The sequence below is a fragment of the Hyalella azteca genome, unplaced genomic scaffold, assembly GCF_000764305.2.
Source record: "Hyalella azteca isolate HAZT.00-mixed unplaced genomic scaffold, Hazt_2.0.2 contig8859, whole genome shotgun sequence".
Taxonomy (NCBI): Eukaryota; Metazoa; Arthropoda; class Malacostraca; order Amphipoda; family Hyalellidae; genus Hyalella; species Hyalella azteca.
In genome coordinates, this window is record NW_025938942.1 from 170,912 (window position 1) to 195,910 (window position 24,999).

At 38.3% G+C, this 24,999-nt stretch overlaps 2 protein-coding genes across 2 annotated transcripts in view; both read right to left on the bottom strand.

The window, feature by feature from the left end:
* The window catches only part of LOC108664787 (transmembrane protein 131), a 48,298-nt gene extending 38,701 nt beyond the window's left edge, over positions 1-9,597 (bottom strand). Inside the window, exon 1 of the mRNA XM_018151474.2 lies at positions 9,445-9,597. Within this exon, the coding sequence (XP_018006963.1) occupies positions 9,445-9,526 (82 nt within the window). The 5' untranslated portion in view covers positions 9,527-9,597. The remainder of the gene's footprint in view (positions 1-9,444) is intronic.
* A 1,130-nt stretch (positions 9,598-10,727) lies between these two features.
* Positions 10,728-15,800, bottom strand: LOC108664794 (methyltransferase-like protein 17, mitochondrial). The gene is made up of 6 exons (XM_018151487.2): positions 15,291-15,800; positions 14,796-15,111; positions 14,455-14,589; positions 13,804-13,942; positions 12,286-12,426; positions 10,728-11,844 (listed from the first exon to the last, which is right to left on the bottom strand). Exons 1-6 carry the CDS (start codon positions 15,345-15,347, stop codon positions 11,007-11,009), a joined length of 1,626 nt encoding a protein of 541 aa, XP_018006976.1. The 5' UTR covers positions 15,348-15,800; the 3' UTR covers positions 10,728-11,006.
* Between the last annotated feature and the right edge of the window lie 9,199 nt (positions 15,801-24,999).

Below are 24,999 nucleotides of genomic sequence, written 5' to 3' on the forward strand. Positions count from 1 at the left end.
CGAAACGCTGCTCATCAACGAATCGCAGCGAATTGAGCTGAGTAACAATTACAAACCCCAATTTTACTAGCATCTCTGCATCAATTTTTAGTACATTCATTCGACGATCGTTTACAATGGTTTGAATTTTTCGTTTACTCAGATTTTTAGTACGTTTGAGCATCTCATTCATTTATATCGCTTGCAATAAATTATGTACGAGCTTCAAACAAATGACAATATTCCATGCCAACTGTTTAACATTCACTTAAATTAAGAGCAATATGAATAAACAATTCTCTAAATGATGAAAGGTAGTGAAGAACTTTGAGAGGAGACTATTATGACATTGAAATCAATCTGCATTACGATATTAACATTCAGCGGACGCATTTAACGCACTGAGTTAGCATCACTGCGAATATTGTGGCACCCGCACGTTTATATGCAGCAAAAACGCCAGACGGAAAATAACCTGCTTTTTCCCGCTTGTCAAAAAAGGTGCAGCCTGCAGTCCCCAGCACATAGCTGCAAGCCGCGCGTCCGAGGTAGATATTGGCGCAGCCTGCAGCCATCAGAACTCATTTGCAGGCTGGGTATCCCAGGCAGATTTTGGCGCAGCCTGCAGCCACTCAGTTGCAGGCTGCCTGCACGCTCAATAATAATATAATATATTTTAGCGCAGCATGCCAGTCAGTGGTAGACCTGAGCGCCCCAGCGTGCGCGGGATTAGCGTGGCACACGCGGAAGTGGATATATAGACCCACCGGTGCCGCTATTAATACCTCCCTGACAGCTCCCTCACACGCACACACAACCCAAGCAAGCGAACTATCCACCAGAATGACAGTTGCGACCACCTCTACTTACTGTCACTTGAACGAGAAGAGGAGGCGCGTCAAGAGATTGTCACGAGTGCTAAAGGAAGCCGGCGAATGCGAGGGCGGCGGAGCTGGTGGCCGCAAGGTGGGTATAAAAAGGCATCATAGCGCGGGGCTAATTACGTACCAAAGCAGAGCTCGCAAAACCTGGGGGGCTTGTATGAACCATCTTGTTCGTTGACTGCATGGCTACATAAATTAAAGCGGTACCTCGCAGACAGTCCTCGCTACCAGGCACAAACTAACACTACGCTACCAGGCAACCTCTGTACTTCATACAACCTGGCATTGAACAAGGTGGAGGAATAGATCCTCACCTTCCTGAACCAAAATGAGCTCTTTCTTGCTATATAAGGGCTAAGGATCGAAAAAAATAATATCTCCGTCAAATTTTCAGGTTTTCCAGCACACATCTATCAGCCAGCAAGTGTTAGGCAAACAGTACAAAACCACTGAGATGAAGGTGTTGCTAGTGTCATAAGTAGCAAGTTTAGTCCTGATTCTTGTTTGCCATGACGGCACTCTGCACCGCATGTTTGCTACCGTGGGACAAGTTCTCGTTCAGTCTTGTTAATTAAATGTCCTTCAGGTACAGTAATCTGGGTGAAACGACTTTTTTTCTCCAGGACAGGTTTCCACTTACGAGTATGATATGGCGTACGAGCAGAAGATAGCGGCCATACTTGACAATAATATACATTTAAAAATTACTTTTTAAAGACAACACTTCTAAAGAATCCAGTGCCTTCAATCTTACAAATGTACAATGAATTTCTCATTTAATTTTCAAATCAAAAAATATAATATTAAAAAAAAATATTTTTTAATTTTTAAAATCTTTTATTTTGACATTTGATTCGTGCATTGTCTCCAACTTTACACAAGTGTGCAAAATTTCAGATCGATAGGATAAGTAGATGTGTATTAAATTTTGATTACAAGATTTGTAGCAGACAGACAGACAGACAGACAGACAAACAAGAAGTGAAGTTAAAGAGAAGTGTTGTAAAAATTAACACAAACGCAAATAGTCATAATGAGCATCGAGCATTGGATGAATTGAGTTGCACTATTGATGCAGAAAACTGCACGATTATAAGATAGCAATTTGTCACCGCTCCTTCCAATAATAAGAATTTAATCTTATATAAATGAAGTGAAAATCAAAAAAGTAAAGCACTAAACTTTTATGACCCTTACCCGCTTTGAACTCCTAGTAATCTTGCATTGTGGTGCCCGCAATAATATTAACAACTTACTACCTAACATTATATACTGCACTAACACTGAGTGCGATGAAGGGTGGAAATTGAGGAGGAGGTTATGAATTTGTAGTTATGCATGTTTTAGATCAGAAGACGTAGAATTATTGTAGTACACTTTAAAAGTCAGTTCAAGCTTTTGGATCGAGCATGTGACTCGACTATATGTTGAATATATGAACCACGTACTTTTCATTTTGATAATGTGAATAAAATTAAGTAATTGGTAAACCCCAATGGGCAAATAATAAAACAGTGTTAGCTTAACAATCTGCAGAAAATAGGTACGAAAATTAGACCTCCATTTTTTTGCACTCAGCCCAGTAAAAACGTGCTTGGCCGCTTGCTTGTATAAACATAAAAATAAGTTCTCCTGCAAGCATCGGACAAATTATCGAATTTGGTGCTGCAGAATACGTTTCAGATTCTGAAGCGTAGCCTCTGAAACCAGAACCTCTCGAGTGAGGCCATGTTTAGCAATTTGTTTTTCAATTTTCCGAATTGAGAATCATGCTTGTCAAACGTGGAAATGATTTCCGACAACTCGTAATTTGAGACTGCAGTTCTTAGTATGATGTTTGGCTATCATGATATCACTACAAGACACCTGATAAGCCATCAAACTTACCAACACAACGCGGATCAAGTCATTCAGTACATATAAATAAGTTAAGCAGGTGTGCTAGATAGCAGTGAATATACTGGCAGTTTACACAACTGTGCTCCGCTGACTCACTGCAATAAGCGAGCGACAAAGCTGCTGGGAATGACGCCACAAATTTTCCAAAAAACTCTTGCAATAAATATTACACAAATTTCACCGATAGCCAATGATCATCACCCACATAGGCTAGAAGCAAAAATAATTTTTTTATTCGTATTCGTTTTAATATTGATAAGCGTACGTAAAGAAAAACTCAAAGTATAAGCATCTAGTGAACGCCTATAGGCACGTCTAGCTCTCCGCGATAACAAATTCACTAGACGGTTTACGTGAACAAATTTACTGCAACCTGGTAAATTTACGAGATGGAATTTACGCAAATGAGCGTTTCTACGGTCTTTAGAAGTCCACAAAAGCCTGATGAGTGCTAGAGCTGCATAACTCCACTCTCTTCGCCTTGCAATAAAACAAGGTGGCGACGGAAAGGTCCAGCATCAATATCGCAGCATAAATGTTGCGCAGTTAATTCAATCCACAGAAGCGCTGCGTTAATTAAAGGAATCAAGAAGATTCTTATAATATTACACTACGACGTAACATGGAATCTGGTAACTATATACAGTGGGGGGAAATAAATATTCGTACACTTGAAAAATCGTATTTTAACGTATGTAAGTACACAAACTTAACAGGAAAAGTGATTTAAATTATGTATAGAGACGCATAGTATTCAAAAATACTATCAAAAGAAATTAAATCTCAATGCAACAAAAAACAATGCAACATGTTCACTTTTCGGGTGAAAAAAGTATTCGTACAAAACAATAAATCCGCATTATTTTAATTTAATAATTGGTTGAATACCCTTTATTCAGCTCAACAGATCAGATACCAGTCTATTTCTATACGTCTCGACCAATGATTTGCAGATGCTGACTGGTATTTTATACCATTCTTCTTGGCACACCACCTTAAGATCTCAATGTTTGTTGGGGACCTTTTCTTAATTTGAATCTTCAAATACCGCCACAAATTTTCAATGGGATTTAAGTCCGGCGACTGGCTTGGCCATTCCATAACTTGTACATTTCTATCAGCGAACCATTTCTTTGTGGATCTTGCAGTATGCTTAGGATCGTTATCCTGCTGGAAAATCCAATCACCAGGTATAGCTCTAGTTTCTCAACAGAAGTCGTCAAATTATTTTCCAGGATGCTCTGGTAGTTTGCAGCATTCATCCTACCATCTATAAGTGATATGTTACCAACACCTTTTGCGGAGAAACAACCCCAGATCATGATGTTGCCACCACCAAACTTTACACACCAAACTCAGTCACTCACTCACTCACTCACTTACACCAAACTCGCCGTCTTTCCTCCACACATGGTGACGATAATTTCGACCGAAAAGCTCAATTTTTGTTTCGTATTTGATAGTATTTTTGAATACTATGCGTCTCTATACATAATTTAAATCACTTTTCCTGTTAAGTTTGTGTACTTACATACATTAAAATACGATTTTCAAGTGTTCGAATATTTATTTCCCCCCACTGTAAGTTTCGGTTTCAACCTGTCCGACTTCGGAGAGCAGGAAACGACGCGAGGGAAAAAATCTAATTGCGTTCTTAATATTCTGAGGAATGAATTAACTGATGAATTGTAAACATTCAAGACGTTTGAAGCCTCACGTCGAAGCCTGACAACGTTTAATTAATAACTGCAGCGAGCGTCTTCTAATTTAGTGCTCAGGGAGGAAACTGGACTAGCAGGCTGAAAGGCAGCTCAATGCAGAACTGGAAACCTCGAATGTCTCATTTTTGAAGATTTTATTGAGCTTCAGAGGTCCATTACTCTTAGGATAACAAAGTTGTCGACATAGTCTGTAACATTGTAAAAATACCAGCCTCACTGGAAAACCTGATAGAGTTAATAACATATGTACAATCTGCTTAGATTAGTCAGGGATCCATCATGTATTCAATTCAATGACAGAAAGTTTCAGAAAAGTATTCTTGATATTTACAAAGAACACTAATTTAGATTGCATCATCAGTTAAACAATGTGACATTCTCCAGGCAAAAAGTTCACATTCAATTTAATATATAAATTCATTAAAAGATATAGTGTTACAGCTTTATAGGTACATTAAAAGTCAACACTATAGTCAATATTATTGATCTAAAGCTTTTTCTGTAACAAAATTCTCTTAAAATAGAATGAAACCAACCTATCAGTCATTTTATTAATCAGTTTTTAGAAGACAATTCCACTTGTAGCACAAAATGAACAATTTTTCCAGCTGTATGTTAATGAAGAGAAGACAACTGACTGACATATTGCTGTTCCATTTCCATATTGCTGCTTCAGAATTACCACAAAAATTTCAACAAGCAATCATTTACATAAGGTTAAACCAACTAGCACATGAATACACAGTAAATAAAAGTTAATAAACAATAAAATTTATGACAAGCTTCCAGCAGTTGCCAAACTTTGTAGCGCAAATAGGGAACAAAAATGCTGACGTTTGCAATTTGTTCACCGGCATTGTATATATATGCCTGCAGCCAACATTCATTTACACTGAAAACAATTGAACATCAAGTCTGTGGCCAAGTAAATTAACTTGGGCTGATGTGAAGAGTTGCAAATTTCAATATGCCAACAATCCTAATAGAAGAAGCATTGCAAATTTTTAGTGTGTCGGAAATGCTCCCACGTTATTTTCTTCCAGAGAAGCATTCTGAATCAACCTTCACTCTGTTGCCCTTGAAAATTTCCAAGGCCATGTACACAGCTTATTTGATCTTGAGTATAATTAAATAATAATGAGTGAGGTTTCAACCTTGAACATTAAATGACAGAGTATGATAGGTCAACCTTGAATCACATTAACACATTGAGTGTACATACTACCAGGGTCTGTTTTCTACACAATTATTTCTTCAATTGTGTTTGCTGACAAAACTTTATGACAAAACTTTATGATGGCAGTACAACCAAACTACAGGAAAAGGAAAATTTTCTTTTTTTGCACTGGAACCTACAAATTTACTAGTATATTTTGAATTATAGGCCTTTTTTATCCGCAAACTTGGCAGATTTTAGGCCATCTGGCAGGGCTATTGGGTTGTGCCACACTCAATGTATTGACTAAAGATGGGTGACCCTTAGCAACATTAAATAATGTGTATATAATGACTCAGCCCTGAATAAAATACAGCTGAATTCAAATCTCAGTTGAGATATATCTGTTAATAACAATTGACTATCATAAAGAGAAGTAGAAAATTTTTCAGCATTAAAACAAATATCAACATGGAAAACAAAATTTAACTTTTCTATAAAAGCAATTAAAGGACTTCAGCCACATTTTTGTATCTTCTGCAAATATGATTCAAATGAAAAAAAAATGTATATAATATTTTATCCCTCATGAAAATGTATCAGGCAAAACCTTAAAAATGTGTTTCAAACTAGCAATTTATATATTTATGTTATTGGGAGGAAAATGCTCAAATGAAATAGTTGTCTTTTTAAGGGCAAAGTTCTTATTGCTGTTAGACGACTTGTTGTTTTGAACTTTTGTTAATAACATTGCTGGAAAAGATATTTTTTACTTATTTTATTATCAGGATTTGTTTAATAAGGTCAAGCTAGTAAACAGAAATTGTAGGTCCTGGGCAACTAAAGTAGTCAGTTGAAGCAGTCATGTGGCACTGAATACAAGATATCACCTCACACCTGTGATATGCTATCTTAAGTTTGTCAAGATTCAAGAATGATTTACAAGTTAATCCTGAAGCTATCATAGATAAACTTTCTGAGCACCAATGGGTGCCAGTTTCTATCAATTTTTGCCAACTAGCTTCTCAAATGAAGCTCTAGAACTAAAACATATACAAATGCCCTTTGACAATTAACAAATTTTAGATTTGCTTCTCAGTCAATGCAAATATGGGTAATCATTATAGGCCTTTATTCCAAGCCTTAGCTGATGCAGCACAGTGCTGGTTAGACAACATGATAAATTTTACATACCAGTTGAAGTTTGAACAGTTTAACATCAGATCACATTCAATCAGATTCAAAGGGACTGTGAAATTAGAAGCTCCCTAACTGGAAAGTATGTGAGGTAGAAGAAGGATAGTTTGTAATGGAAGATTGAGAGACTGGAAGGATAAGATGGGACATTATATACATAAAAACCTGTCTTTGCATGCAGCCATTTGTCCTGAAATGTCACTAATATGATGATGGCAATAAGATATCTAATGAGCATTCGAGTACTCCAGTAGTCCAGTCATCAGATGACAATGAAATCTGTCATCCAGAGATTATGTCATCTTTTGGCATAATCTTTGAAATCCTGGGAAAATGGATTGTTATTCAAGTGCAGCATTTGTTTTGTAAATTAAAGGGAATTTCTAAGATTCTCCAAATAATGCATATAAGTGTACAGTTCAATACTTTGAATTGAAATATTGAAATTTTACCAAAATTTTTGGCTAAATTGACTCTAAAGGGATAACAAATGTTTTTGCAAACTATTAGGAAAATATAGATTTGAGATAAATGTGCAGCTTCTAAAATGAGTTTGCAGCTTTAAATTTACTTATCATGGTTTGTAAATTGAATTTGTGGCTAGAAACTTTTCACACCTGCAAAAATGATGATTTTATGGCTATAAAAATATAATTTTTTCATAAAAATAGACATTTTCCACTCTAAAATGAATTTACAAAGTACAATAGCATTAGGGCTAGGTATGCAAATTTTGCAAACTGACAATCCCACAGATTGAGCTGATTATTATATATAGATTTAGGTACCGTAAAATGAGGTAACTTTGACCGGCGGGGTAACTTTGACCACTTTTCGTTTTTTTAACAAAAACCCCCAAAACTCAAAAACGATTCGACATAGAAAAATTTTGCCAATGGCCATCAAAGGCCTAATACTGAGGCTACGTAACACAATAGAAAGATTTAAAAAGTTTGCATATCTAATAGATGACACTTTCCTAAAATTTTTCTTTTGCATATGTAACTAGAAGAGTTCTACTACAATGCATGGAGTTATTTGGAGTTATTTTACCAAAAAATAAAATTGATTTTACCACCCGGTCAAAGAAACCCCAAGAGCTGGGGTAACAAAGACCATCACTTTTTTTTTAATAACATCAAAACTATGAGAGGCAGGAGCCAGCAATCTATGGTGAGTAAAGCTAGAGTATAGACCTGTATTTTGCATGTTTCAATTTAAGTTTAACTTATCTAGTAAAAAAATAGCATCATTTTGAAAAAAAAGTGGTCAAAGTTATCCCAGTTTACGGTACCATAAATATCTCTAATAAAAAGTTTTCTCTGAGAAGCCTTATTCATATCTTGAGAATCTTATAATCAAAACTGATTGATTGAACCCGCTTCATGAATGAAGATATGGGCAAAAATACGCATGGGATCATAACAAAGGGCAGACCTAAAATTTTTTATCTATGACATATTGTATGTTTTTTCTTTTCATCTTTATACTTACCTAACTGCTCTTATATCTAATTCAGTCAACTTTTGTTTAGAAATGAATAAAGGAACTTCTAATTATACAAGGTCTATCTTTCACTTAATATACATGGTTTCCTTGTTTACTTGTGCTGTTGTGCCGCTGTGTTTTATTGAGTATTATCAAAAAGGAGTACAAAAAGTATGCATAATGTGGGCTTTCATTATTGAGACCTTTTTTTCATTGTAATATATTTATTTCATTTTTTTTATTTAAATTTGTTTACAAGATTTTATTATTTTTTATATAATCGCAGTGTTCTTTAATTCCAAATTTGGCCTTACTAAATTTGTTAGATTGCCACACTTTTTTTTATCAAATTTGCTGATTAAAATGCAATAACTATGAATATTTCTCCACAAGATGATTTGAACTGTGTAAGTAATCAGAAATAGTCAGCCTGGCCAGAATAGCTTTGATTCAATCTTAATTTATGAATTTTCAGTTGCTGCTTTCCAAACATGATAAACATTTTTTTTAGTTGAAATGCAAAAATTGAGATGGCAAAAGTTGAAAAAGCAACTGGAATGGCCCAATGGGCAACTTTTGGTCCACTTCTGGACCAATTTCAGAGATAAATTTTGTTTCACTTAGAATTCTATTAACTAATAGGTAAGCCAAAATAAGGCAGCATTATTTCATTGAAGGCAGCTTCATTGAAGAGCACCGACTGCGACTAAATCATGAACCTTCTAGTCTTGTACTAGCCTATGCCCTATAATAAGCATGAGCTCATTGAGCTGCATTGCTGCAATGTACTTCGTCAAAACTCGGGACTTGTCGCCTTATTTAGAGAATACCACATTGCCGCGGCGCGAAACGTAGCTTGATGAAACCAAAACATAATGTAAATAATATACTTTGATCAAACCACCAGATAAGTAGATGAGAAATAAATAAATAGGGACTAAGATCTAATGTAGACGAGGTATAAAATAAATAGAGACTAAGATCTACCTAATTATGTTGTCCAGCAAGGACGATTCGGTATAAGTTGCAATCAATTCGCAGTTTCAAGGACTAAGTTATCCTGCAACTTTAAAACTTCACGTCTAAAATACGTAACACATGTAGATAAATAAACACGTACCTTGGTTTTGACTTGAACATACGCCAACACAACTTAATACTATACCTAAAAAAACGATACATTTCCGTGAAATAAGAGACATTTCGGCAACAGAACCGACTAATCACATGAGCCACAACCACACGCCATAATTGTTTCGGTACAACTGAAGATAAACGCAACACGATGTCCCTATTTTGCTCAACATGTTGCCAGACTTGCCATAAATATCAGGAAAACTATTAGTATTGCATGTAGATTTTGCATGAAAAAATAAGTGTAGTTTAAAATACCAAAAGCAAAAATATTTTGAGATACACATGAATATATCGTGTAAAAGCATTATCAACCGAACTATAATGAAAGAAAATTCTACCGCGTTGTTCAAACAATAAAGCGATTAAACGAAGCGCCCATGGAGGGCAATTTTACGTTTCTATTTTCTACTCTTTAATTACATTTTAACTCCAAAAAAATTATTTCGATAAGAAATCGAATAAGCATGGCCAATAAAATAATTACCCATGTTAAATAAGAGGACGATCAATTACGGTTGTAGTCACGTTTCGAATGAATAAGATAAACGCTCTAAATTATTTCTCTGAGGAGTAAGTAGGCAGCAGCTAAAATTAATTGAGAACAGCTACCTAAGCCTTGAGAGTTGAGACAGACACTTTTGAAAAACTCTGCAGTTCAACGGTAGTTACTTCGCACAAGTCGGATGCAGGAAAATTTAAATTAGAATCTACAGAGAAAATAAAAGCCTTCCCCCTTAAGTATTCCTTCCTTCGAAGATATTAGATAAAATCTCGTCAGAAAACACGCGGATGCACTCTTACAAAGAAGATGAAATAAAATTCGAACGTTACTCCAAATTCATGCCACAATAGACAATAAAATGACACTCAAAATTTCCTATCATTATCTGCATAACATGTAATGATTAAAAGTTTAAGCCAAAGGCACGATGGAGAATTATAAATCATCTGACCCCGTAAGTAACGTATATTAAAAAAAATCCTAATAAAAAAACGAGCGTTTGGCTTGTATAATTGAAGTTGTGGTTGTGTTAAGTGACGTAAGAAATTGGTTGCCAGCGCCGAGTACGGAAACCTCGTCCCCGAACGACGTCGGGACGAGAACTTCCCATTTCCTTATTGGTTGACTTTAAATGCTAAGCTCCTGATGACAGAGAAAAGAAAATTTGGTGGTTCAATGGAAAGGATAAGTCGCGTGTCGATGAAGTTCGCGAAATTGGTGTTAGCGAAAAAGAAGAAACTTACAGGGAAATTAAAAAATATAACCACTGTTGGTAATAAAAACCGCTCTATATTTGATTTTACTTCAATCTTACAAGCGTATGAATACTTCGCTTCAAAACAAATCTACATTCAAGTATTATATAGAAGGATACATTTTTTTCGAGTTACACATATTCAATTATTTATGCATTATTGATTTGAACGAAGTTTTACGATACAATGATGGTATAGTAACAATCGGGAACATTTTTGACGCATAGCGTTGAAATTTCCAAGTTCAAACATGCCTATATGAATTTGAAAAATTCTGTTCACTAACCCTCAAAACTTGTCATCGTCTCGTGCTTTTTTATTATGACAAAGATCAATTGCATTATACCCGGGATTAATGTGTTGTGACGGTGGAAGCAGCTCGACAGGATATAAGTCGCCCAGAGTGGACTTCCTGGCCACCTGCCGGCACAGCGTGCCGTGCTTTCCTTTAGAGGCGCAGAGCTCCTGCAAGTGACCAAACTTATTACAAACTCTCACGATCACGGAGTCAGATTTGATGACTGGCTGTATGATTCGCGGCCAAGTGATGAGCGTGTCTTCCCGCGTTTCAAGCTCTTTGGGTTTTTGCACGATCAAATAACTGAACACTTCAAGAAGGGGGTCTGGATACTCCACTTCTTGATACAGCTGAGAGTCGGTGCAGATGCGGTATTTGGGCTGTTTGGCTAGGAGCGGGCACGCGTTCTGGTGAGGACACGGAGCAATGATGCGGCCACGCAGTCGACTAGACGAAGTGTCGACCTTAAGACCTTGCATGAGGAAATCCCTGGCCTCGAGGGTTAAGTGGCAGCCAGAGGCACGACCACCTTCCACCAGCACCAAACAACCCCCGGGCATCACTGTCTTCCATAAGATATCGAGCGTCCTTAGTCTCATGTCACGACTGCCAATTTCGAAAAGCGTGCGGCTGCACACGACCAAGTCATGCTTCAGGCTGCCCGTGAGGGGCAGGAAGTGGCGGAATGATGTCGAATTTTTTCTCCGAGGCAGCGGAAGAGAGGCAAGGCCTCCGCGCAGTAGTACATCGTGAAGCTCGTGCATGGCGTTGCTGGGGTCGACGTTCACAACTTCTTTGCAGGACTTGGGCCACGTCTGATCGACCGCCCTGCGCAGAACAAGTCGTCAGCACAAGCATACAATGTTAACGATGGTGAAACTGACAAAGATTATGAGGTTAACACGTCTAGTTAAATGTAACTTAAATTTCATTAGAGCTATAGAAACTGGACGCTAATGGAGAAAATTTAAAAGAAAAATTTACATAAAAATAAAAACCAAGCACATTCGAGAAGGTACCGCTAACGCAACAACGGCTTACAACATAAGAAAATTATTCAATAAAATACATGAAAAATCAATCTTTATTCATTAGTACGAGCTACGAATAAGATTACTCAGCACACGCTATTATTAGGGTTCCTCAGTAGGCGCCACCTTTAAGATAACTTTGCATGCATTGCCATCAAGATACATTAGTACCGTACAAGTTATCGATAAGTTATCCAGCATGGGTTACAGATGTAAGCCATGTAATGTACTAACTCACCAGGTGGCACTACCGACACCAGAGCCAAAGTCTAGCATGGTGGTAGGCATGAATGTAGGCAGAGCGCAGCGCAGCTGGTGGAAGACCTTCATGAGGGCAGCAAAGTCTGGCGTCAGACGGGCCATCATGTACAGCAGCGCACTAAGCACAACACAGCTCATGAGAAACGTAGTACTTCTTGCTTCAGAGAAATTAACAAATTAGACAATAATTGAAGATTTGCAACAAAATAAAGTATTTGAGCTAAAAACGGCATGAAACAAGTTTTCAAGTAGTAAAGAGTTTTAGTATTTTAGAAGAACATATAAAGAGCCAGCATGAGACACGTTGAAGTTTTTGGTTTAGAGAAGAGATGTCAGACTATGAAATATTTACAACAATTGCAAGAATTTGAGCTGAGAAAACGCAAAACAAGTTTTTAGCTTTGTGGATTCAAGAATAACATAGAAGCCATACCTGCCAGTAATTTAGCACATAAATATCAAACAACAACACTTTATTGCCATAAAAAAAATATTCCGAGGAAAATCAAGATTTCCTCATGCTGCTCAACAAGCAAGGTTTGTGTGTGTGATCATTTTCCCTGAAAAAAAAAAACATCGTTGAAGGTAGGAGTTATCCATGCAGTGATGTATGACAAGTGTGTCCTGAGGGTATGACAAGTGTGTCCTGAGAGTATGACAAGTGTGTCCTGAGGGTATGATGATGTGTATGATATTTGGAGGCAGATTATAAAGATTGAGTACAATGGATGAGCATGAACTTAAAAATAATCAATATTGTAGCAAAGGAGTTTAACTTCAGCTAAAACACTGATTAATATTTTGTATTAATTACAGATAATTATGTGAAAACTTACAAGCATTTGAATCATATCAAAAACCTAACTATGCTATGATAAATTTCCATAATATACACTGCTACTAAATTATATCAATGAATAGGGAAAATGTACAAAGTCATAAACATTATATTGTTTACCAAGATTTTATCCTTTTATTCCATGACAGAACAACTTTAACATGAACCCTAAAGAAACTTTAAGTGTTTTAATACAATAGATACCTACTATATCAAAGAACAAAGTAAACTTGGAGAAATAGGTGTTTTTAGCGCTTTTTCTAATTTATGGAAAAAATGCACTATTGTGCTCGCCATGTCCGTCTGTCCGTCCGTCTGTTTGTCCGTCCGTGACTTCACGTTTTTGTAGACGAGAAAATGCGCTCTCTGTCACTCACTGCAGTGAGTACCGAGTTAGATTTTTTTTAATATACATACATCATTCAACTAGGAGCCTGTTTGCAGATAACCTGACAAAAATTTTAAGCTGTGCTATGTTTGCTCTTTTGTTACTTTTAGAGCCTGTAGGAGAAAAGAGTAATCCTAGATGAATTACCCACTAATTTTGTCACGTGTGTGGCTCACAAAATTTACTACAAAAATTACCAGCTAAAAAAGTTTCTAAGGCAAGGTTAAACTATGCTTTCCTTCTGAACATTGTTAAAATGTTAGATTAACCTTTCAGGAGTTGAAAAATCAAGAGGCTGATAATTGTATATCTCGTTTCGTATCTTCTCCTCCAAACGCTTCTTTCTCCCTTCAAAAAGAGCCTTCCTGTCTTCCTCCAGCACAGCCTCATCTTCGGGACATACAGACTCTGCAACAAGATGCAAATTACACATCAATGTCAACAAATATTGCCCGACAGGACAAATACTTAAGGTGGTTGAGCACCCTCAGTAGTGTTTTCCTTCATCTATGAAGTTTCCACTGTATCACGAAGAAGAGAAAGAAGAAATAATGTCAGCTGCAACTTTCAGGGCCCAATGTAACATGTGCAGCCTCACTAGAAAATAGGTCAACACTAGAAACACAATAATGTTAGTTAATTAATGCAGAAAGCTTCCACTAGTGAGTACCAAAACAAAACACAATATAATTTTTTGGTTTACAGTTCTTCCCGAAGAAATATGTAACTGCTACTAGTTCTTTCCTACTTTCAAGCTCAATATCAACAAACATATTGAGTCATAATCATGAAACAATAGCAATAACAGCAGAGAAGCTTTTAGATAGCAATACAAACTTGTCAGCTGACCAAGAGTTATCATTAGAAGAAAATTTGAATTATTTCCAATAAAATTTTTACTAATATTTCTCATAACAGACCTTGTGATACAATTTCTCGAAGAAATTCTTTCCGTTTCTCTTCCTGGACTCTGAAGTCTAGAGGCAGAAGCCTCTCTCGAATTTTTCTCTTCAACTTCAAGGCCTCCTCATGGAGATCTTTTGATTGCCCAGCAGCTAAGAGACAGAAAATAATTTCAACATGATATCATATTGGCAAAATACTTATTTTTTCACATTTTTGTGTTAAAGCTTTAAATACTGAAGGAATATTGAACTTAATCGATAATTCAATATTATTAAGCAAGAAGGATAGAAATTTGAATGAACTGGATCTAATATGCAATTGTCAATGGTTCAGGAAAACACATCATAAATTTTACCTTGGATAATGGACCTTCTAGCACTCATAAGTTCATCTGGCAAGGATATTGTGGCAAGTTTTCTTCTGCCAGGATGTTTCCCAACACCAACTTCAGAGATCAATTTAGTGGTGGCTTCACTCAGGAAATATGCAAATGTAGGTCGGCCATCAACATTAACTTCTTTGTCTCCATCTTTCATTGCAACAGCAAACTCATCAAGAACCTTGGCTGTCTTGGTGGAGTGAGATGGAGAAGGTGCAGATGCAGAGGCTTTATTAAGAGCCTGCACCAATGTGCTTTTGTAGCAGCCAACTGACTGATGGCACATACATGACTGTCAAGAAAACACTATTAGAAATTGTAAATAATTTTGTTTAAATAATAATTATTTGCAAACATGAGCAACAAATTTTATAGAATATTAGCAAACAACAATCAAGTTTTGATCAACATAATAATGGTGTAATTTGTAGTTATTTCGGAAAATTAAGACAGATTTTCATAACAAATTACCTTTCTTAAGAGTGAAGACAAAAGTCTTGTGTGAGACTTCCTCATTATTATTTCCATATTAAAACAACCAAATAGCAATTCACAGAACACAGAGTGCTCAGAAACAGAATATTAAGCTAAAGTGATAAACTGAGCTTAAATATCTGGTAAATAGTTTCAAAATTTAAAGCATAATAAAAATTATGGTTCAAAATTTTAATCCAGGGCCATAATTCCTGTCTTTTGATTAAATATTGTCATATTAACACCTGATGCTGACAAGGTGTAAGGGAATAGTTTCTCATAATTTTTCTACTGCCTGATTAAGATCTATATTTTTAAGGAATTTCCCCTTGCACAATGATTTTCCTGAAAAAAATGGACGGCGCAGTTTATGCATGACAATCTGTCGATCTCAATCTGGTAAGTTAGCACCAATGTTTGCACAGTCTATGTGGTCAAGTAGAGGCATCAAGGCAGCAAGCATTAAATGCAGCTCATCGATCAACAATGGGTGTAGGTAAGCACAGGAATAAAAAAGGCCTGTCCACACACTCAAATTTATCATCAGCCTTGCATCAGTTGCATGTCATGCTGGGTTTGACTGACAGTCTTGCATGATGATTGGGCTTAGTTTGAGGTTTGACAAACTTGGAAAAGATGGATGAGCAAGACCTTTGGGTTCATGCAAGACTGGCAGTAAGTTTCAGACTTTGAGTGTGTGGACGACTGGACGGGCAACTAATCGGTCAAACTTTTACTCAATCTCAGTGTGTAATGATGTTGAGACTTAACATAAACATAACATAGTGATGTCGGCGCTGAAGTGTAGGCCTGATGTGGCCTGTCGCCGATTCTTTTTGCTGGGAGCTGGGACATGACTTCAGAGCTGGGACATGATTCCTCACTAGCTCTAATTTTCCATATCTCAAGATAACCAATAAAGGACCAACATTGGTTCCATGATTTCTTTTGACAAGTTTATCAAATTATATCGTAGATTCCCTCGTTTGTGGTAAATTCAATCAAAAAGCTACAGTGACAACTTGACAAGAATAACAGAGCACTGGCCTATGCAGCATTGACTATGAAGCCTGAAGGGCAATTATATGCAAATAAGTTGATCCTGCAGTAAATAAAGACTTTGTAATGGAGAAATAAAGTCTTTTTTCAAAAAATGTGCCAAAATGAAGTTGTACAAGTGGCCTGGTGCTGGTATCGTGGAATGGAATATGGATGCTGTCCCTCAATCCTCATTGTGGTATTTTTAAAAGCATTTCTTTTTGGTAGTCTGGACCACCGTGTACCGGCATCCGTTTGCATTGCTTATGCTTAAACCTAATTTTGGTGGCACAAACTGCAATCACTGCAGCAAGAAGTACTAGCTCCCAAATTGCCAAAAGTGCAAAAGACTGAAGGAAAGTTTGAATAGAAGAATTATGTGAACACTTGTCAGTCAAACTTTGGCATGGCATGCATGATGCAATCATGCAAGACTGATGATAACTCATAAGTTTGAGCATGTGGATGCCGGACAGCCAGGATGGGGAGTCAGGGCTTAAGACCACGTCATCACTCATCTCACAGCTGCAGCTGTTGGCAGCAGGGGAGCAGCCGAGCAGCAGGCATTGAACAGAGTGCACTTAATAGTTAATAATAAGGCATGTGGTGGTCTCAAACTTTCATTTAACCATAGCCTTTTTTTTACATAATACTGCTGCACTGCATAGGGTAAACGCAGTATATTCCAACACATTAAGGACGTAGCAAGAAATGAATGGCTATATAAATATCACCGTTTGCGCAACTAAAGTTCTGATTGGTTTACGTCACTCTCAAAACACCACACTATGCGCCAGCAACAATGAAACATCACAAACTGTTGCCATATTTATATAAAAGCCTTTAGAATTCAAACCTACAAAATCCCTGAATTCCGACGCTGTGTGTGACTAAATTCGGCATATTGTATAATTGCGAGACTAATTCCGGCAGGGCTTCAAACTCTATTAATTTGTAATTCTGGCGCCCTGTGTTGGAATTCTGACGCCCTGTGTGAGCTGTATTGGAATACGACACAGCTCAAAATGTTCAAGCTTAATTACAAAATTTTAATTTTTTAATTAAGCTTTCAATTAAGAGCTATTAAGCTTTTAATTATGAAAATTTCAATTTTTGGACACAGCTCAGAACGAGCTGTGCGTGTCTAATTCCAAGCTGTGTTAGAATTAGTTTTATGTGTCTAAAACCGTCGCTTAACTTAATCATCTATTAATTTATTTACCACTTGAAATCAGCAAATACAAGTATACCGTCAACCGGGGCTACTCAGGACAGTTTTGAGCGTTTTTTTGTTAATAACTGTTAATAGCTTCTTACAATGAAACATTTTATAGCATGAATAATATACAATGAAACATTTTATAGCATTTTATAGCTCTTTGCAAGGGCTAGGCTATCGAATGGCATCGTCAAAAAAATTTCATATGCTATTCATAAGGTGCCAGAAGCAAAATAAAAAGTGTCCGGAGTAGCCCCGTCGAACGGGGGCTACTCGGGTCACTTGCAATAAAACTTCATTTTAAAATATTTGAAGCATGCAGAGTGTACTCATCCATTACTAACAGTACTCTGAAGTCTCCCTCTTTCATTGTAGATGATGTAGAGGAAGAATAAATGACATTTTCAGTGATTTTTACTTGTTTTTCCTTTACTGATGATATTACCATAAACATTAATTACCGTCAACTGGGGTGACTTCAGTTACTTGCAATAAAACTTCATTTTAACATATTTGAAGCATGCAGAGTGTACTCATCCATTACTAACAGTACTCTGAAGTCTCCCTCTTTCATTGTAGATGATGTAGAGGTAGAATAAATGACATATTCAGTGATTTTTACTTGTTTTTCCCTATCCATTAACCACTGGCAGGGTGGCCCAGTGGTTAAAGTTCAGAGTATCAAGATTGGCGCAGAGAGGCGCGGGTTCGATCCCAGCTCTGTGTGCCAGTTTCTGGTCAGAATCGGCAAGGAGGCCGGGCGGTTAAGCACAGCAGAATTTGAAGCAGTGAGTTGCAAGTTTCAAGACCGCAACAAGCTGTGTAAGTTCTGCGATGTTAAGAATCGGCGACAGGCCTACGGCCTAATAAACGCTGAAACCGCTATTATATATATATATATTATGCCATTGAGCATTTACAACAACCTTGTTCACTGCAAGCTTCATATCAGCAGCCTTATAGCATTTTTTTGTATCTGTAAGCTCACAGGACGGCTTATAATTTCACACCATTTTAATTGGGTTGAGTGAATTTACTATAAAAATATAACTCAGTACTCACTGAAGTGAGTGACAGAGAGCACATTTTCTTGTCAACGAATACTTGAGGTCACAGACAAACGGACAGACGGACGGACAGACAGATAGATGGACATGGCAAGCACAATAGTGCTCGTTTATGCGCCATTTTAATTGGGTCAAGTGAATTTACTATAAAAAAAATTGTGAAAAACATACCTGAAACAGAAAGGAATGTTTTAGTGACAACCATAATATATTTTGGAGAAATAAATCATAGTTTAGGTCAATTACTTTTCATTCTACGATGCCCGGTGCACAATTATATATATAGCATTCTATGTACAATTTTGTGATGACCGATGATGCACTAATTTTTCGATAAGTGAAATTATTTTCGCCGAGCGAGGTAAATGTAATCAATATTCTTTGTTTTTAATCCTTTTTTTCTTAACTGGACTCTTTGCTTACTGAGGTTCTACTGTGAATGCGTTTTTGGGGGTGTCCCGAATAGCCCCGGGGGGGTGTCCTGAGTAGCCCCGCCGTGCGGAAATGGCCGCCATTTTTTTTTGGAATGAGATAGGACAATTACGTTTTCAAGCCAACACCAGGGTGCATCTTTTATGTAAGTAAAATTTTTTAATACGGCAAATATTTTTTTGGCTACAGACCTTAGCAGAAGTAACTTTTCAAAATAGCGTTTTTCGCCATTTTTTTCAGGAATTTTTCAAAGCTAGTAAATGTAGTATTTTTCAACTTCCTTTATACTACATAGATAGAAAAACTGTTGACGTTTACACCACTATATTTAGCTTTGCAATATTCCAATTAGTTTTGCTACTATAACAGTTTTACGCCGTGTCAGAGGACTGTCCTGAGTACCATACCTGGCTTGTCCAGGGTGTTGTGTAATGCATTATAATGGTTCTGGTGGGTCAGCAAGCCAGTGATGGTTGTGGAACTACCAGTGGCACCAAGTGCCCGGAAAAACTGACCTATCACCACCCCTCCCTAGTCGCCACTACCAGGATGGCAAAATAAGCCAAAAAGGGTAATTACACACACAGTCTTTGACTTTAATTTGGACCCTGTTTCATGATCCTATTCCTAGTTTCTATAGAGATCGAGATATGATTTTTCAAAGTAGCCAATAGTCGACAAAATTTTTGTCCAAATCGCCTTAGTCCAGGCGCTGCTCTGAATGTGTTCTACGAGTTTACTTTCAAGACTATTATGCAAGCTGCGTAATTTTAGGAAGCTTTCTGAAAGTTGGTATATCGACAGAGGATAAAATTGTGCTAATTACTGCCTAGTTAACTCATCTTCAAAAAAATTATTTCTATTAGAAAATTAACGATCAAAAATAAACCGAGATTCGGTTCTGCTCACTTCTAAAGTACTTTATTACCGCCAGTGTGGAATTCTAGAGGGATATTAAATTAACCAGTACACATAGCATATTGGAAAGCAGGACCTGAAAGGTTGGAAAGTCCAGGAACTTTCCACTTCCAGTCCATTTTATTATATACATTATACATATCCTATCACTTTTCAACTGTGATTGGTTTATGGGATTGTGATTTTAGCCCCTTCCAGCTTTCCAGCTGTGATTGGTTAATGAAGTTGTAATGTTATCTGCTTTCTAGCTGTGATTGGTTGCTGGGGATGCTTTCAAGCTGTGATTGGTTGATGGGGATGCTTTCCAGCTGTGATTGGTTGTGCCCATAAGCCCCGCCCCCAAATATGGTATATATACTACAGTACTGGTTAACTAAACACTTAACTTAAACTTGATCATTACAAACAAAAAGCCTGGAAAAATTTCAAAAATCCATTAAATAAAAGAAAAATAGAGAATATCCATCAAACAAGAGACATTCAAAGAATTTTTTAACAAATCTGAGGTACTATACAACTGAAACAGTTTGTCCACTTTTGATCCTCCTTTTCATTTATAGTCAGTCACCTGGCAGAGCACTGTATCTAAGGAAAGCATTCCACCTTGGGTGGAAAGCTTTTTTATAAGTGAACCTCCATTTCTAGAATTCCACCCTGATTATTTTACCGCAACACCCAATGTTGTAGTTTCAGATCAATAAAAAAATATTTTATTTTGTTTTCATGCAAAGATAGATATATATATTGCTTTCATCAATGGACACAAATTTCGTAATTTTTTTATTACTTGCATTTGAAAATAAAACTAGGTATTTCTCTAAGCAGTAGTTGACTTCAAACCATTCCCTACCATGCCTATTTAATTGCATCATTGAAATTTTAAATTTGAAAGAGTAATAAGATTTTATAAAAATATGTATTTTTCATTTGAATGTACCACAGGCACATGTGTACACATCGCGATTCTGAGAAGTACAGCGTGTACATATAGCATATATGGCGCACATCGCGGCCAACGTGTTAGGGTAAGGCAAAGTTAGTTCAGGTTAGGTTAGTTCTTGTTGGGTTACGTTAGGTAAGGTTAGGTGAAGTAGGGACTGTAGGCCCTAGTGTAGGGTTAGGTGAGGTAGGATTAGGTTGGGACAGGTTAGGTTAGGATATGTCAGGCTGTGTTCAGTTCGATTAGGTTAGGGTTTTTTGGCTAGGTAAAACTAATGTAAGATTGTTTTAAACACTAATGATGCACACAGGAAAAGGCCACAATTGGGGGATTGCTGTGTGTCGTAGGAAATGTGTGGCAAGAAGAAGAGAGAAAAAGAAAAAAATTAAAAAAAAGTATAGCGGCTGATCTGGTTCGACCCACGGCATAGAGACGGACGGCTTGAAGTGTTGAAGGCTACGTTCCGGAAGGCAGGAATCATGATGGTCCATTACATCGGGTACGCAGCCGTGCACCACTAAATTTGCGCACCAATCAGCCTTGAAAGGAGCGCCTACGTAGCATTTTTCCGGATGACCATCAATCAGCCACGGATTAAGCCATCTGTCGGTAACCAGCCCGTGACATCATCTTGCTTTAAATATTAGGAGGTTTACGCCACCACATTCTGAAGCGAATAGCCCAGAGAGTAATGGTTAGGTATGCACCACTGAACGTTGCATCGAATCATCACTTCATACCCTGACTTTAGCTCGAACTGTAACTTGCCGACAACGGACTGCGAGTCTACGACCAACCAGCCCAGGTCGCCAGTGGAACTGCATGCATCCTGCCGAGTGCCGTGCACCACCAGACCGTCACTTTTAGCTCAACATCCGGGGTTAGGTTTCAGAAAGCATAGTTCTGTTCCAGACTCTATCGTCCGCCAGCGAGTGACTTCCGCAGCTTCGCTAAATTACGTAACTTTTAGCTCACAGCATCTGGGGTTAGGTTCCAGATAGCACAGTTCTGTTCCAAAATTTATCGTCGTACGACGCGTGGCCGTTCGACCGTGGGCTGATTCGACACACGGGACAGATACGGACGGCTACGGCGCGCTCTGTCCGGGTGGTGTAAAATTTTTTCGCGTGTTGGCAGACAACGCTTGGCCATACGACGCCAGGCTTATTTTCCTGTGGGCTGATTGATCTAATTCTATGGATGTGATCTGTCTGGTGGCGTGCGGCTGATAACGTTACAGCCAAGATGTGTTGTAGGCTACGTTCTTCAGGGAAGGGATCATGACCAAGGGATCATCCACAGCAGTGGTGGTCTCCGACAGGCGTCCCCATTACATCCAGGGCAGTGGTGGTCTTCGGCAGGCGACCCGTGTCAACATGTTAGTTGTTACTTGTTAAGTTGTTACCAGTTACCATTTACAGGTATTTTTTATGTTCCAGTTTGCTTGCTTACAGTTATTTTTACAGGGAGCGCAGCTCTACACCACAAATTTAGCTCGTAAACAAGCCCTAGCGCCAACGCCTACCCTATAATGCAATAACTAAACTCAGCTCACACCCAAGAAGCTGTAGGTAACTGAGTCATCTCCCCACACCAACTTTAAGGGGAGCGTCTGGGTCCAAAATCGACAATATTGGCTTTTCCGGTTTTTAGTCTCACCTTAAAGCTGACATTCTGCCCTATACAACGGTACCACTGCCATCTCTCTACGTTGATTTATGATTTCACGACATTTCATGAAAGGGGGGCGGGTGGGGGAGTTCTTCAAGTAATTAGATAGGAACTATTTAGCTGCTGAGCTCTTTAAATATAGTGTCTACTTGAGTTGTGCTGCAGTACGTGTTTAGTCTCATCTTAAAGCTGACATTCTGGCCTATCCAAAAAGTATAATGTTTTCCATGATGGTTACTCCAACAAAATGAAGAGAGAAACGAGTATTTTGAAACGGAAAGAAGACCTTATTAGTCAGGGTTTAGTTGTTCCCGTCGCTGTATTTTTAAGGGCTAGAATATGGAGTATAAAAAAGACGTACAGACTCGAGTTGTTGAAGGTGATCACACTATCCATCTTCACAGACCTCACTCGACGGCTTCTAACGACTCACTGGCGGGCGCGAACGAGAAGATAGCGGCACCTTATACTCTCCTCGTGTGTACAGGCTTACTAGCCGGATAGTCACCAAGCGACCGACACTAGCCAGATTTACTAGCCGTCTGCACTATCCCTGTGTACAAGCACCTTTACTGGCCGCAGACCACGCCGGATCACCGTAAAACTGCTCTGCTAGATGCAGGACTGGCGTAATCGCGCCGCACTCCACGGGCAGAAGCGCAAACCGCCGTCCCTATAACGCCATGCCCCGGCTCTCCCCCTTTCGCAGCCATAAGGCTTTATTCCATTGCTGATCAGTTGTGCGCCAGGTTAGGTTAGGTTTAGGTTCGGTCCCTCCATCGCGCCAGGCGCATTACTGATCGGGCAACGAGAAAAGCCTTCTGCTGACTGCGAAGGGGGAGAGCCGGGGCATGGCGTTATAGGGACGGCGGTTTGCGCGTTTGCCAGTGGAGTAGAGCGCCATGAAGCAGTGGCTGTGACGTAACGGCGCTGTTATGTCGGGCGCTTATTTTCAAAAGCCGCGAATACGCCAGGCTGTGTTTAATACAAGCACGCAACAGTTTGGCTATTTGCCCACGGCTGTTGCTTCGGCGGCTTGATGTTATCTGGCTGATTGATTCATTTGCAGGAAGGGAAATGGCACCTATGGCTTTAGGCACTTAATCACACAGGCTAATATGCCCTCTGGCGTGATTACGAGCGGAAAGGAATAGATATTGAATTGTGGGCAAGGGCTATGTAGGGGTCTATACTGCGTCCCTTTTTATACAGTTATTTTTATGTTTCACCTTCCCTACATGGATGTCTACTTTAATCTACCAATCTCAAAAATAATCCACATATATATACAAATAAAAGACTGATTTTTTATATGTATAAGTGGATAATTTTTGAGATTGGTAGATTAAAGTAGACTCCATGTAGGGAAGGCAAAACATATGAATAACTAAACTTTATTTACTGTATCTAACCCGTCCCAGTTCGGTTAGGTTAATTGCAGTAAAATTGCATTGATATGTTTTGAAAATGTTTAATTATCATTAAATGTTTATGAGTAAATCCCAATAGCAGAACAATAAATATTTAGAGATTTCCAATAATTTTGGCCATTGTGGGGGCGCTACATTTTACTGTAGCGGTAGCGGTAGCGCCCGCTACAATCTAGTGGGTGTAGCGGTAGCGCCAGCTACATTTAGAGCATGTAGCGGTAGCGGCGCTACATTTCAAAGTAGCGCTGCCCCGCTCTGCTGATAGGTCGCATTACGTCGGGCGCTGGTTACAGATTGAATGCCGGCAAGATAATGAAGCTATATGTACTTGGATGAAACGTATAATGGTGGACAGTCATTACACGCGAGGCCAGTAGTTAACGTATTTGGTGGTGTAAAGAACACAATAATTTGAAAAGATATTTACACTAATTCAACTGCAGAAATCGCTGAACTGACACACACGAAATCACAACGAACTTTTTGTCTAAGGTGATTAAATTTCTAGGATTGGTACAGCAGTCCACAAGAGACGCATGCGAAACAGATTTGCATAGTCATCCCTCGTAAATCAAAGCTTTCACAAAGGAATTTCAACATCTGATAGGAGGCAACAGTTCGGTACGTAATGAGCCCCTTACTGATTAAACACTGTACGCATCAGACTCTTTGTTTGTGAGTCTCGAGCTGGTCAAGCCTTTCAACACCCGAATATTGGTCAGCTGGAATAGGTCGAGACAAGTTTCCGAATCGTCATGTTGGTTGGGGCATTCCTCGAGGACTAGTATAAGGATGTGAATTGCCTCGTTTTGACATCGCTAGCAACTAAGATCTTGTGATTTCCATCAGTAACTGAACATCTCACGGGGACTTATCAAATAATCATCGAGTGAACGCTCTGAAATAGGGGCTTCCGTATTGTAGGAGTTTGAATACACTATCGTGCCAATTAAAAACGTCCGATTCAAATCAAAGAAGAGAAACTCCAGAC